Raw genomic sequence first — 14,098 nt, 5'->3', positions numbered from 1 at the left:
TGTAGTGTAAGAGAGAACCAAAATTAGTACGTAGATTGCTGAGTTTGATTGCAGAACCTCAGAAGGTTTTGTGGAAACACCGAAGGACATTCACAATAGATTTCTACCATCATTTTAGACATGATGGGAAATAATGGGTAAAATAATGGGTAAAAGTCTAAAAAATCATTTAAGATAACACTTAGCTTTGAAAAATAATATTAGTTGAGATTTTAAATGCTTTTTTCATTGCTAATTTCTAGTGGTGAAGTAATTTATATTCAGTTTTATGATTTCTGAAACTTAAACTTGATTGGAAAAAAAAAAGATACGAAATTCTTCCTGGAAGAATTCCTGAAATTATTTTTAATTTTTGGAATGGAAAGCTTGAAAGGAAAAAATGAACTAAGTCTACAGATGGTAGCATGAGGACTAAATACTAAAGCTTGTATGTAGTAGTTTCTTCAGAATTAAATATTAATTCTCAATTATATGCTATTTATCTACATATGCTATGTAGATCAATATGCTATTGATCTACACTGACATACGACATGCTAAAAGCCAAGAAGCCAGAAAGCTCTAAAGTTTGAAGAGCAAAGGTCTGGTTTGATCTTCTCTGTGTTGCAGAGCCAGCCAGCATGGTCCCACTTCAGTGCTGTTGGTTTCTTTCGTGCTTTTTTCACATATAACTTTATGGCATACAAAACCAGATCTTTGAAATGATAATTCAGTATCTTGGGTATGGTACCACATTCCTCTGAACAGTACAAGTCTCTCACAAAGTAGGAGACGTGTTGCAAAGTAATGTAATCAGTCTGTTAAGCTACATTGGATGCCTATGAAGTAAACTCTCACTAGGCAAATGTAGTCTTTTTATAATTATTATAGTTTTATGTCAGATTGGTAAGCCTTTATTCTGTGATTTTGTGATCTTCCTGTCTAAAACACCACCACCACCTTCCCTGATGCCCCCAGGCATCTTTTATTTGTGTAGCAGTGCCTCGTTCAAATTCAGGAGGAGGTGCTGCACTCTAATAAAGTTATGGCTTTTGATAATTTCTTCATTTTTGTCCAAGTTTAAAGTTGTTTTCTTTACTAAAGATGGATGTAAGGAGAATTTTTGCAAACAGTAGTAGATGATTTACTTCTGTCATGAGGTGGATTTACTTATTTTTAACATCAATTTTTTTTTCAAGGAATACAGAGCATGCATGACAAGACTATTGTACTTGCCAATTTCTGCTTAAAGTGACTCTTTTATTATTATTTTTTAATTACTGTTAAATTTTGGTGTGAATGCTGCAGGGATTTCACTTCGTTTTCCTGCCAAGATGGGGATAGGAAATTAAAAAAAAAAAAAAAAAAAGTGTCTTTACCAAAGAGACTGTGCTGTAAATACTGATTATTAATACTACTACTTATGTACTACTAATTACTTCTTTTGATAGGGACAGTGAAAATTTCTTTGAAATGAGTAGAAACAAGCTTATGGAGAGAGGTTACTTAATGGAGAAAAATGGCTGCTTTTGGTGTTTTCCAGTGGCTAATAAATGCCATCCTAGCTGTTCTGTGGGGGAAAAATGCACAGAACAGTAGAGCTTGTGTCTCTAATATGGGCCATTGCTTATACAATTAGGGAACTCGAGCAGCTTCATTTGATTGTTGATAATTCATAATAAAGTAGTAAATGAATCATATGTCTTATAACACTAATGAGATCTGAGTGGTTCTTCCTTACAGCACTCTGCAGTTTTTGCTTCTGGTAAAGAGTGTGGTATCGATGTGCAAACTAGTGAAATCACTCTGTACAAGTGAGTTGCTTTCAAACATAGTGAGCTCAGCCCTTCTGCGTCTGTGCAGTTCTGAATTGGTGACAAAAGACCACGTGCAGTTGTCCTGCAATAATTGAAATCCTTTCGAAACAGCAGACTGTCTTGCTTGTAAAACTGTGGTATATGGTGGAACAAACTACTGTTTTGTTGTATCAGAAGTGTGGGATCTGTCTCTGCGTAGTCTCAAGCTTTGTAAGAAATGTCTGGCTCTCAGTTTCAGTAAATGGCATGACACACTACATCCATTTCGAGCTTTTGACATACCAAACTGTTTTTGTTTAATAGATGATTTGGCAAGGGGAGCAATGAACTCTCAGGTGACTTGATCAGAAAAACAAAACTTCTCACTTTTGCAAGATATTCTACCAGTAAAATTACTTGTGGAGAAAGTTTGCATTACTATACTTCTAGCTTCTTCCTCCAGTGTTTCTTTGTTCCCATTTCCTTGTTGATATATGTCTTTTTTTTTTTTTTTTAAACTTTGTTGTTCAGAATGTCTTTAATGCTAGCCAAGGAGTAAGGGATTTGGACTTTTTTTCATGGACTTCCAAAGCTTTACCCCCTAAGGTGAGTTAATTGACAGGAACAGTCACACTGTATCTCTTTCTCTTTTTCAGAATGTACCTTGTAATTCAACTTTACATTAAATATTCTTTGAAGTCTACTTCACCTTGAAATATTTTTACAGGAAATACAAGTTTTGCATAGAATGCTGTATCTGGATCTTTTCCTTTACAAGGAGAAAAAAAAAAATTGGGGCAGGTTGATTCATAAGTAGCACTTTCCTTTATTAAAAAAAATATAGAGAGAGAAATTCAGAGATATTAATAACATAATAAAGGCTTTCATTCTCCTTCTGAATGCAGAATGAATAGTAATTTTTTTCTGTTATTGAAGGGCTCCCATGAAGTTGCAGTATCTAATAAGATGACATTCATAGGAGGAATGACACAAAAATTTTATAAATAGACCATTCCTTTTTTTTTTTTTTTTTTTAATCTGCAATTACAGGAACAAATTACAGTATATGCAGTTAAGCAGTCTCAGTTAGCTACATAAGTGCATATCTAAATGTCTTTACAGCCTTGTACTGATTTTTAGATCCCAGTTGTTTTCATATGAACTTTGTAATGAAGATGATGCTCAGTACTGTACCTACTGGTTTAGAGATTTAAAAATCTGTTTTTCACTGAATCTTCTTCCCCAAGATAGCAAACTTCTTTACTGTTAAATCACGATCTAGACAATGTTCACACTATCTTTAGAACACAGATTTTTTTTCTTTGAAACAATTTACTGCAGCTTGCTTTGAAAGTTAACATATTTACAGAACAGGTTCATTTGCTAGAAAGGCTTCCTGGTAAGACTGTTATATAATTCTGGACATGATGCAGACTTCAATACCAAAAATCTGAAAATATATTAATTAGAGAGCAGAGGAAATAATGTAAATTAAAAAGGAAATAACATAACTGGAATTTTGGTTTAAAACTGATAAAAGTATGTTTCTACACGGCAGGTAATGAACTCCTAGAAGGCGTAGTTATAGGAGATTGTGGATGCAGAAAGTATCGGCACATTCAGAAGGGATTAAACATATTTATAGGAACCAGATTCATAAACAGACACTAGAGGAAGTAGGGGTGTACCGTCTAACATCCATACTAAAAAGATTTTAAATGTTGCTGTTATATAAGGGATAGACCACTAGTAATGTCTTGCATGCTATTTCTGAACAGTATCTCCTGTTGCCATTTACTGGACTAGGTGAGTCACTGGCTTCATCCAGTAGGGCATTACTTAGGTTTTTAACTTCCAGGTGTTCTTTTAGAAGTACATATGGTTTGCATTTTAAGCATAATAAAGCATTCCTGTTTCTCATCTGCTTTCTCCTGATAGGAATGTGCAATATGTTACCTCCATCCTTCATAGTTTTTTGTATAATAGACATTTTAGACATTTTTATTAAGCCATGGCTAACTGAAAATCTATATTAGTCTGTCTCTTATTTTTAGTAATTACCATTTTTTCTACTGGTAGGAAACTCAAAAAGTGTGTTCTTGTTTAAGATTTGGGTATATATTTAATCTCTCATCGTTACTGTGTGAAATAAATTTGCAGGCCATTTTTATTATGTGAGTGAAAATTATAAATATGCACGACTATTTCTACGTGCATTTAGGTTTCTGTGGTGTTTCTATTACTCTGTCATAATTTTACCTTTAGTATAAATTAACAGTGTGTTACAAAATCAAAAAAGAAGCATATCATTTGAAAAGAGGTGATATTTAAGTTCCCTTTAAATAGCCCCAGGCTTTTTGCTATATTAGTTCACAAATACAGCAGGAGGAATGAGTGTGTATCTTGATAAATGTCAGTATGAGGCAAGGTTTAGTTGAAGTGATAGAGAAAGTAAATGTTTTCTAATTGTAGATATGAGATAATCCTTTTAAATAAATTGCCTACGTTTCTGTTTCAAGAGTAATAGGGTAGCTTTTCAATTAAATTGCAATTTACTAGTAGTTCAGTTGTGTATTACTGCATGCTAAAATTAGCAATGTAACTAGTACCTCTTCTAGCTTTGGAATTTAATTATTGTAGTCTTTAAATAAGTATTTCTTATATGAAGAGTTCAAAGGTATTATTAATAGGTTTTATTCTGTTCTGTTTTTTGTTTTGCCTTTTTTTTTTTTTAATTTCTCAGGAATCTAGGTCTAATACTGATGATTTTTTCAAAGACCTAAATTCACACTGCCCACAGGAAGCAGTGATGCAAGAACAAGATATGCCATTCCTCCGAGGTGGTCCTGGAGTGTACAAGGTAGTGAAGACTGGCCCATCAGGTCACAACATCAGAAGCTGCCCTAACCTTAGAGGTATCCCAATTGGAATGTTAGTTCTGGGAAACAAAGTCAAGGCAGTGGGCGAGGTATGGATCATTGTAGCTTCAGTTCATGTCTTCATAGATACCAATATATAACTAGTAAACTCAACAAAAGAATCTACCCCTGTACAGGTTTGCTTTTCCAACCCTCATGATAAATGCTAACTTCTGAACTTGGTTTGTATTATAAATACTAATGCAATTCTTTTTGTTTGGTTGTTTTTTTCCTTTTAGATGTGTGTACTGACTGGAATAATGTTAAGTTGTACTGCAGTTACATATGCTTGATTATATATTTCTGTTACAGTATTCTTTTCAAAATGTTGTTTCGTATTCAATGTTTTTGTCATATGCTTTGAAAGAATTTTGTTTCATTGAAAAAAGAAATTTTATAGGACCTAACCAATTAACAGTTTATTCTGTTTCTCTGTTTTGATTCATTTGTTCAGTTGCTGAACTATTGTTACTATTCCCAATTGTCCAGCTGTGGTGTTTTATGGTTAAGAATGGCTTAAGGATGAAGTGTGTCATGCTATTTCCTAAATACAATGACAGGAACAAAATTAGTACTTGTACAAACATTTCATATATATAACTTGCTACTATAATTCTACTGTTGCAGCCACCAATGAAAAGGCATACCTTGATGAATATCTCCTTCAAATTTTTATTTGGGCTTGTTTGGATGTTCCAACGTTGTGGTGTTGGTGATTTGCTTTTTCTGAACATAAACAGGTCTAATATTTTTGGAAATATCCCTAACTCTATATGTGCCATAAATGGTTTTGGTCCTTGAATCTGCCTCAGTCTGTGGCCTTAATTTAAGAAACATTAAAATAAAATAAAAAATAAAATAATAATAATTAAAAAAAAGCTTTAATTGTAATATAAAGATTGGAATGTGCGTATTTTTTCAGTTTCTGAAGTAAGTTGCTGAGCCATGCTAATGAATAATCTAGAAATTCAGTATGTTGTGCTTTTTTGTGTGTGTGCATCAGGTGACTAATTCAGAAGGTACGTGGGTGCAAATGGATAAGAACAGCATGGTAGAGTTCTGTGAAAGTGATGAAGGCGAGGCGTGGTCGTTAGCTAGAGACAGAGGTGGAAACCAGTACCTCCGACATGAAGATGGCAAGTTGTTTTGTTTTGTTTTTTAATTAACTTAGAAAAAAATTACAAGAAATCTAAACAGGATAAATAAAGAAGAAACTGAGTTTAAAAAAGGTATAACACAAATCCGTACGTTTTCATTTGAGTTGCTTTACACTGATGAATTTCAAAGTTGTTTAAATGTTCTTTCTATGTTTTTAAAAGAGCAATTAAAACATTCCCCCATATTTTCTTCTGTACCAGTGGATATCCTTCCTTCTTTTAGCTCTAGAGATGATTTTCAAATAAGTACTTGTATATTTCTCCTTTTAGCTTTCTTTGGTCTTTTTTGTGTTTCTGGGAAAAGCAGAGCAGAAAAAAATATTTACGTTGCTTTTGGTTTTGTTAAGTTTGTTAGTTCTGCCACACCACATCCTGTTAAAAACACACTACATATTTATTTATTTATGAACTTCATATTTAAAATTAATATCCCACTGCTAATTACTCTAGTTAGCAAAGAATTATTACCTTTTCTTAAAATGCACAATTTCTGTCCTGATAATATTCAAACTGGATAAGACCTAGAAAGAATAAAAGTAAATGTAAGCAAAAGGGTTATTATACAAAATCTGTTATTGCATATTTTTAATTTTCTTCAATCATTCTTCTTACTGATCTTCCTCCAATCAGATACTGATTATATTTACTGATACAAAATATCATATAAGTGCATTGAGGCATCTTGAAACTGTTCTTTCCCTAATAGATACATCCAAATGAGGTTCTCCAGTACGGGATTATGGCCTACCTGTATTATTGCAGAAGGTGAAACAGGGCGAGAGAGATCTGTCAGTATTTATACTTCTAGAGGAGATCATCTAGTCCAAGCTCCCTGTCAGTGCAGGTTCAGTTAGATGATGTTGCTTACACCCTTGTCTAGTCAAATTCTAAATATTTCCAACATTTCTGGACAACCTGTTCCAGTATTTGACCAACCTTTGTGGTGAAAACATTTCCTAATACAGTTTCACATTCTGCAGCTTTTGTTTATTGTCCCTTGTCCCGTTTCTTTGAACCTTTGAGACGAGTCTGACTTCATCTTCTCTAAACCCTCCAGTTTCTCTCAATATTTCTTTCTGAGAATACTTGTAAGTTTCTTCCACTGATCATAAAATTGGGTATGATTTCCTCTGAAGCTGGTTTGTTTTAACTCACTTCAGAGTTAGTTTCTTCAAGCCATCTTTTTTTTTTCTTCATGCATTTCTCTGTTTCCTGATTGAATCTGAATATTCTCAATTTATAATTTTCTCACTCCTTATGAAATCTAACACATCCATTTGTCAAGAGGTGTCTTCTGGAAAATTATCTAATGCATGTCCTATGTGTCAGCGTGTCTGGTTCTATTCTTTCTAGATGAGTCTTTGTGTTTATAAATAAGGTAAATGCGGATGTCTCTTGTGCATCTAGCTAAAGCAGTTTGCTATCAGTGCAGCTACTGAGATACTTAAACATATTCTGTGTTCTTAGTACATCTCAGTATTAAGGAGCTAAGGAGCTTAAGCCACATATGAAAATGATGTAAACTAATTGCCTTTTTTGTTTTGTTTTGTTTTTGGCCAAGAAATGAATTAGGAATTCTGTTTCTTATCAATTTCCATACTTCTGCTGGAAATAAGCATTTGGAGGAGCTCTGACTAGATTTCCAACTCTCTCTGTTTTCACACATAAATAATACCCTATTTCAGATTGCTTTAATATTTTAATTACATAAGTAAATGATAATGAAATTTTCAGAAAGATGTACGGTTTGTGTCAGAGCTAAATGCCCAAGTCTGTAGGCAGGTATACAAGTACTTTAGCAGGAAAATTACAGCAAAATCTACATATGTCTGTAATTCAGAGAATCAAGGTTGATTTAAGATAGATTACACACTTGTTTCAAGTGCAGTATTTTGCTGTTGCTTTCTAATTCACCCATTCCTCTGTAAGTTCTAAGGCCAATTTTCCTTTAGCAGATAAACAACATTAACTTAACAAAGGATTAAACCTTTTAAAGTGAGTGTATGTGTTATCTAAAAGTACATAGTCTGAAGTGCAGTTTTGGTCTGAAATGCTGAAATTTTATAAAAATGGCTCTTAAAAGAGTTGTGATTTTTTTCAGTTAATTTTAGTATGGTTAGAAAAGGAGAAAGTTGTTCAAGGTACCAACCTGATCTTTTAACCTGCATTTAAGAGATTTCATGTGAATTACTTCATGTAGGTTATTACTTGGAATGGTATTTCTGACCACATTGTCAGTAATGCCACTGTAAATCTAAATGTTCAAGTGGATTCTGTCTCATATACTTTAGCTCGTTGTTCTTATGAATATTTTGAAAGACTCTAGGTTAGTTTTGGTTTGAGTTATTATGGTAACATACAAAAAGCATAACTGTAGTAGTCGGTATCAGATATGAATAAATTTGTCAAGGTAAAAAAATGTCTTATGCTCTGGGAGTTAGTAAGGATTATTAAGTCGGGATTAGAAGTTTATTGGCTCTGAGTTTCTTGTCACTCTGAAAGCATCTTTCGTCCATCAAGGTCTAACAAATAAATTTAACAATTGCTGTCCAAAGAACAAATATTCAAATAGTATGGTGTTACCAAAAAATAAAATGTCAAGCCTGTTCCTAAGTGGCATATGACAGCAAAACTTGCAGCAACTCAGTCAAATATAAAACTAGACTGCACGGTATTAAATCCTCAATCTTTTTAATTTTAAAGCATGACCTGTAGGGAAGAAAGATGTCCTTTTCTTTTTGAAGAGGGTTGAGTAGAGTGGAGGAGTGCTATCTGTGGGGAAAGAAAGAAAGAACAATAAAGCTCTTTGCCTTGTGACTCATCTTTCCAATGTAAATCAGTTACTTAAAAGGTCTAATTCTGAAGTGATGTGTTTTGTTTTTTTTTGTAGAGCAAGTTCTTCTAGACCAAAATGTTCAGACTCCTCCCCCAAGTCCTTTTTCAATACAAGCTTTCAGTAAGGGAACAAGCTGCAGTAATGGACAAGGGTTTGATTATGGCCTTGGAAATAACAAAGGTATGTTTTTAAACTTATGTTTTATAAAATTATGTTCTTCTCAATTTTGCTTCTGTTTTTGTTACTCATTTCCTACTCTTCTAGGCACCATCAGATGTGATCCAAAAGATAAAACCAGTAACACAGTGAATTTTGTAAGGGGTTCCACAATACATGAAACTAAGATTGTAGCTGCTTTTTTCTCTACTTTAATTTCATTCAGTCTAAGTACTCTATATAAAAAGGATCATCAAAAACTTGTAAGTTACTGCTGAGGTTTCTATAGGGGTAGGCAGAATACTAATTAAGAAATGAAAAATATATCTTAGTAAATCAAGATATGAACACTATTGGATTTAGAAAGCATGGGTTCTAAAAGATCAGAAACACTTGTAAACACTTCCAAACTGTCTTAACATTTTTAAGTGCTTTTTAATTGGCTGACAGGATAGTAGATACCATGTGAGATATATGTTGTAAAACTGAAGTTGTCTTTCAATCACATAAATACTAGTTAACAATACTGGGAAGTAAATAACCGTATTTATTTTTATTTAAAAGCATAGTTTATTGGTAAGATGTAAGTATAAATAAGCCATCACAGTAAACTCAAATTGCTTGCCTTCTGTTCATTCATTGATTAAATCTAGAATATCTAATAATATAGAAGGAGCTTTTGATGAGGCAGATGTCTTTGACAATTATTACTGAAACACGTAGCTTTGTCATTCTACTCTTATGACTCTGTACTCCATCCATGCCGGTTAGAACATGGGCCTTAGGTGTGCTATGTGTTTTTAATACCAACACACATTGTGAGTAATCTCTTAAGCTGGAAAAAATAAACAAACAAACAAAAAACACCTTGAGTTGAGCCTTGCTTTAAAGGAAGACGTGTAATACATGTGGATATATATGATATTCACAGTTCTACTGTTACATACCATTATGCCAGGAGGTTTTAATATTGACATAGAAAGGATAAAATATGGTCAAATATATGCAAGAAAAACAAAATTGAGGTACCAATTTCCTGTTGGAAAACATAACCATTAATTATGAGCCTGTCTCTTCTACTGCATGATAACAAAACCTGAAATTATCAAGTAACCTGCAAACTGTTATCACTGTAGTCCCACAAGTCATGTAGTTACCATCATGTATCAGGGTCTTTCATCATAGCATCGGATTCCTTATAAAGCTGTAAGTCTGCTGACATGCTTTACTAATGGGCAGTGAAATGTGAGCACGAACATGTGGACATTGGTTGAGAAGTAATGAACCAGTGTTTCTTCCACTGTTCTCCACAGCTGCCCCATACTCAGTTACAGAGCAAGATCAGCAGCGCACATAAATCACGTAAATAGTGCTCTTTGGCAGCTTTCTTTATAGGGTCAGTTAGATTACTTTATTCGTTCTATTTATTGTAACTGATCCTGAATTGCCAAAGAGCAGGGAGTTGTTGGCAACTATACATGAAAGAATAAAAGTACTGCTTTTCCTCCCCAAAATAGACCTCTTGTATCATTATTTTACATGCTGTTGTCTTGCATTCTCGGATCTAGATCTAAGAAGCTTTGAGTTCTGTGGAAAAGAAAGAACTGAAGACAAAAGCACTGTCAGGAAAATGAATGAAACAGTTCTGTTGAAGATGCCTGTTTGTCAAAAGAACTTCTTGTAGGGATGTGCTAGTTTCATTGCAAACTCAGTCACATTTACATCAGTCAAATGTAAAGATACCCATATAGTAGGTTTGTGTTTACAGTATTGCCTCCAAGGCCAAAGACATTACTCCCACAAATGTTCTGTTTGATTTAGCTGTATCGTCTATGTGTGAGCCTTTTACATTGCATGCAAGTCTTTAATATTCATTATGAATGGCTCTATCCCCCTCCACATTTAATTTGAGCAGATAACTTTCAACCTCTTTTCAGAGGTTCTTCCCTTTAAAATAATTACTCATCTGTGAAATAGGCCTGTTTGTTTAGTGTGTTCATTTACTGGTCATTTATACAAACTGGAACAATTATAACTGAAAATGGACTTACGTACATTTTCATATATCATCGCCTCTTGAAGCATTTTATAGCTTTAGGAAAGGTCTGCTTGGTCTCACAATCACGACCTTTGCAGCGACTCCAAGATTTCCTTATACTTGCAAGTATCCTGTTTAATGTCACTGTTTAAATAATTCCACTTACAGATAACCTTTCCTTACTTTTGAAAGTACTTTTATGTAAAGAAGCAGAGTAAGAATGACTTTGATATTCCAGGACGTACCAGACACTTAAGCAGATGCTATTCTTTGTCCAGAGAAAGGGATTAACTAAAATATTTTTTTTATTAATTTCTAAAAAAATAAATAACAAGGTAACCAGAATCCCATTTTGTTCTGAATTCACAAATGTTAGAAGGAAACATTTTCCTTATTTGTATTTAAAATATATTTAGCATCAGCTAGACTTTAAAATGCTGAAAGTCACTTACTAATTTTGAGACAGCATTAAAAGCCACAGGGCTATTGAAGTAGTGCCCAAACCTGGGTTCCTGGACAACCATAGAGGGGAACTACAACTGGCTTGCAGGGCTTTGTGTATTTCATGAAAAATCATTTCCCAGTCCTCTAATAAACAAACAGTAATAGTGACAAAACTGATCTTATATATTGACACACTAGATGATCGTCAGCTGTTAGACTTGGTAGCTTTCCAAATATCCCCTTTGCACCTACCCTAAAAAGCGTTAGGAAAGAAAGACTGAAAAGATTCATTTCATGATAACCAGGATTCCATGGTTCTGGAATGTGGTACACGAAGAATTTTATATTTTCATGTAGTATAAATGTGAATACATCAGGTATTCCAGGAGAAAGAATTAACTAATTGTTTTTATGTTTGTTTTTAATAGTGATAACAAAAAGAATGATACCAACTTTGGACCTGAGAGTCAAGTTCTATTTCATTTCTGTAGATGCTAAATTTTGTAGCTTGCCTGAGTGCTTAATTCATATGAGAATTTCAAAGGACAAGACTTATAATTCGGTGATTCTGCTTTATAAACCACGCGTAGAACTAAGCTACCATGTCTGATCTTGATGAATTCCTTGAGCTTTTTAGTTTTAGGTCAGCATCTGTTCCCCTCATTCAGCTTGACTCCTTCAGAGCCAAAAACCAGGCATCTCTCTGTGATCGTCTGCACTGTTTTGTGTTCTGAAAGGGCTTATTGCTGCCAGTACTTGAGACTGGATCGAGTGGTTTACCAATTTTTGTGGTATGACTTGTTAGAGCAGTAAGCCCCAGTGAAGCACTGGGAATACCAGGAGAGACAAAAAAAAAAAAAAAAAAAGTGTTTTAGGTTTTCCAAAGTACTGAGCTGAAAGAATGATCTGCCTCTACATTGTCATTTGTGCTTTGTTTCCTGCTGTTAACACAGAATACAGAACCCAGCTACCTGTGCTGGCTTTGCACTAAAGCAGTGCTAGGTCAGCAGAGTTTACTAGTTGAGTCTGTGAATTGTTAAAACAAAAGTTAGATCTAGAAATAGTGTACATACATTCAACTGAAAATGTACAAAGCATGATCTGAACAAAACCTGCACAGTATTTTTGCATGTGTGATAGGGTATAAATAAACTACCCACATACAGTTGAGAGTTACTGCTGGGTTTTGTCTTCCAGTGTTGGTTGTTTCTCTGATAACCAATGTGAGTTATATCCAGGAAAAAATATTTTGCAACTCTTGACCTGGAATTATTTTTCAAATAGTTACTTTTTAAGAATTATAATGCCTTCCCAAATATGTTATTCACTTCTGGATTATTATGGTAGGAATGATTGCTGTCCAAGTACTGATTCCCGTATTTTTTCGCTGTGCTACTTCCAAATTAGTGGAATAAAATTCATGCATTGATATCCATAGGTGATTATTTCGAACATAATTTCATCTATTTCCTTGTATTTTCTTCTTTCATTTTTGAAACTAAAATATCAAGAAAATTATTGTAACATTTCATTTTTGAGTTCTTGGCTAATAAGGGTTAAGGGTGGGTTCCATACACCCAGCAGTCTTTCTCTAATTCCATGAAAAGACAATTGATAATCACCTAAAACTAAGATTTATTGAGCTGAAAATTCTGTATTAGCTGCTTTTTTTTTTTTTTCTACTAGATTTTCTAGAGTTCTGTCAAAATGATGTGAATTTGCAGAATAAAGTGCTGCCATTAGGATTTGGGTGGTGATCGTTCAAATTTGCAATGCTCTTAAACTCTTGCTCTCTCTAAGCTCATATGACTAAGCTTACCACAACTTATAACATGCTATGATAAACTCTGACTTTTTATTATAGGCTTCTTGTATTTCTAATGCTCATGTATAGTTTTTCTGAAAATTGGCATTTAGGAATTAAAACCATGTTTTTAACGTGCTAGTTTTTGAAGGCCTTCATTTGCCCCACAACGAATGTCTGTAGTTCTTCAGAAAACCAGTTTCAGTTCCTAAATGGTATTTATTTTTTTAAAACAATTTTCAAACTGATCTTGAAAAACAGCATGACAGTATACCTGTAAAGATATTTGCAAAAATGAGCAAATATTTACCAAAGCCTTGGCACAGAAATACACTTGCCAAAGCCTAACTACATGTTATCCTTCCCTTCTCATCAGTTTTTCTAATCTTTATCTGCATGTTCTGTTGCATGTGTGTATTACTGTAAATGCTAGGGATTTCTGTTTTTTCTTGGCTGCTTTGCATTTTTTTTAGCAAGATGAATATAAATCTCTATTTTGAAATGTTTTGAATAACTGCAGTAAACTGTCCATGATTTTTAAAAACCTTGCTTGTACTTTTCAGCAATTTTATAGCCATGCATGGGATGAGGTTTTTATATTTAGCCACAACCAGAGCTGTATGTGGCTAAATAAGAGCTTTCTCTATTATAACCATTGAAACTTTAATTGAGCACCATTTTACTCTGCATTTCTGGAGAATGACAAGTAACAGGTTGTAGTTTTGACTGTTTTGCCCACTACAGGTGACCAACTGAGTGCCATACTGAATTCCATTCAGTCACGGCCAAATCTCCCAGCTCCTTCCATCTTTGATCAAGCTGCAAAACCTCCCTCTTCCCTAGTCCACAGTCCATTTGTGTTCGGACAGCCCCTTTCCTTCCAGCAGCCTCAGCCACAGCTTCAGAGTAAGTTTGTCAGCCTTACCTGCCTCATCAGTCCATTTCTGCAGCTTTTTACGTTGCTGTCCTC

At 34.1% G+C, this 14,098-nt stretch overlaps 1 protein-coding gene across 13 annotated transcripts in view; it reads left to right on the top strand.

The window, feature by feature from the left end:
- Positions 1-14,098, top strand: part of MYCBP2 (MYC binding protein 2) — a 193,871-nt gene that overhangs the window by 132,413 nt on the left and 47,360 nt on the right. For 5 of the 13 annotated variants that reach the window (XM_082784822.1, XM_082784820.1, XM_082784824.1 and 2 more), the window contains 5 exons: positions 2,307-2,381; positions 4,519-4,743; positions 5,697-5,829; positions 8,741-8,866; positions 13,849-14,034. In XM_082784822.1, coding sequence (XP_082640948.1) covers positions 2,307-2,381; positions 4,519-4,743; positions 5,697-5,829; positions 8,741-8,866; positions 13,849-14,034 — 745 coding nt within the window. The remainder of the gene's footprint in view (positions 1-2,306; positions 2,382-4,518; positions 4,744-5,696; positions 5,830-8,740; positions 8,867-13,848; positions 14,035-14,098) is intronic. The other 8 variants (XM_082784816.1, XM_082784818.1, XM_082784815.1 and 5 more) reach the window with 6 other exon arrangements.

Source organism: Aythya marila (assembly GCF_965140915.1).
Source record: "Aythya marila genome assembly, chromosome: 1".
In the NCBI taxonomy this organism is placed as follows: Eukaryota; Metazoa; Chordata; class Aves; order Anseriformes; family Anatidae; genus Aythya; species Aythya marila.
This window is presented reverse-complemented; position numbering and strand designations above follow the sequence as displayed.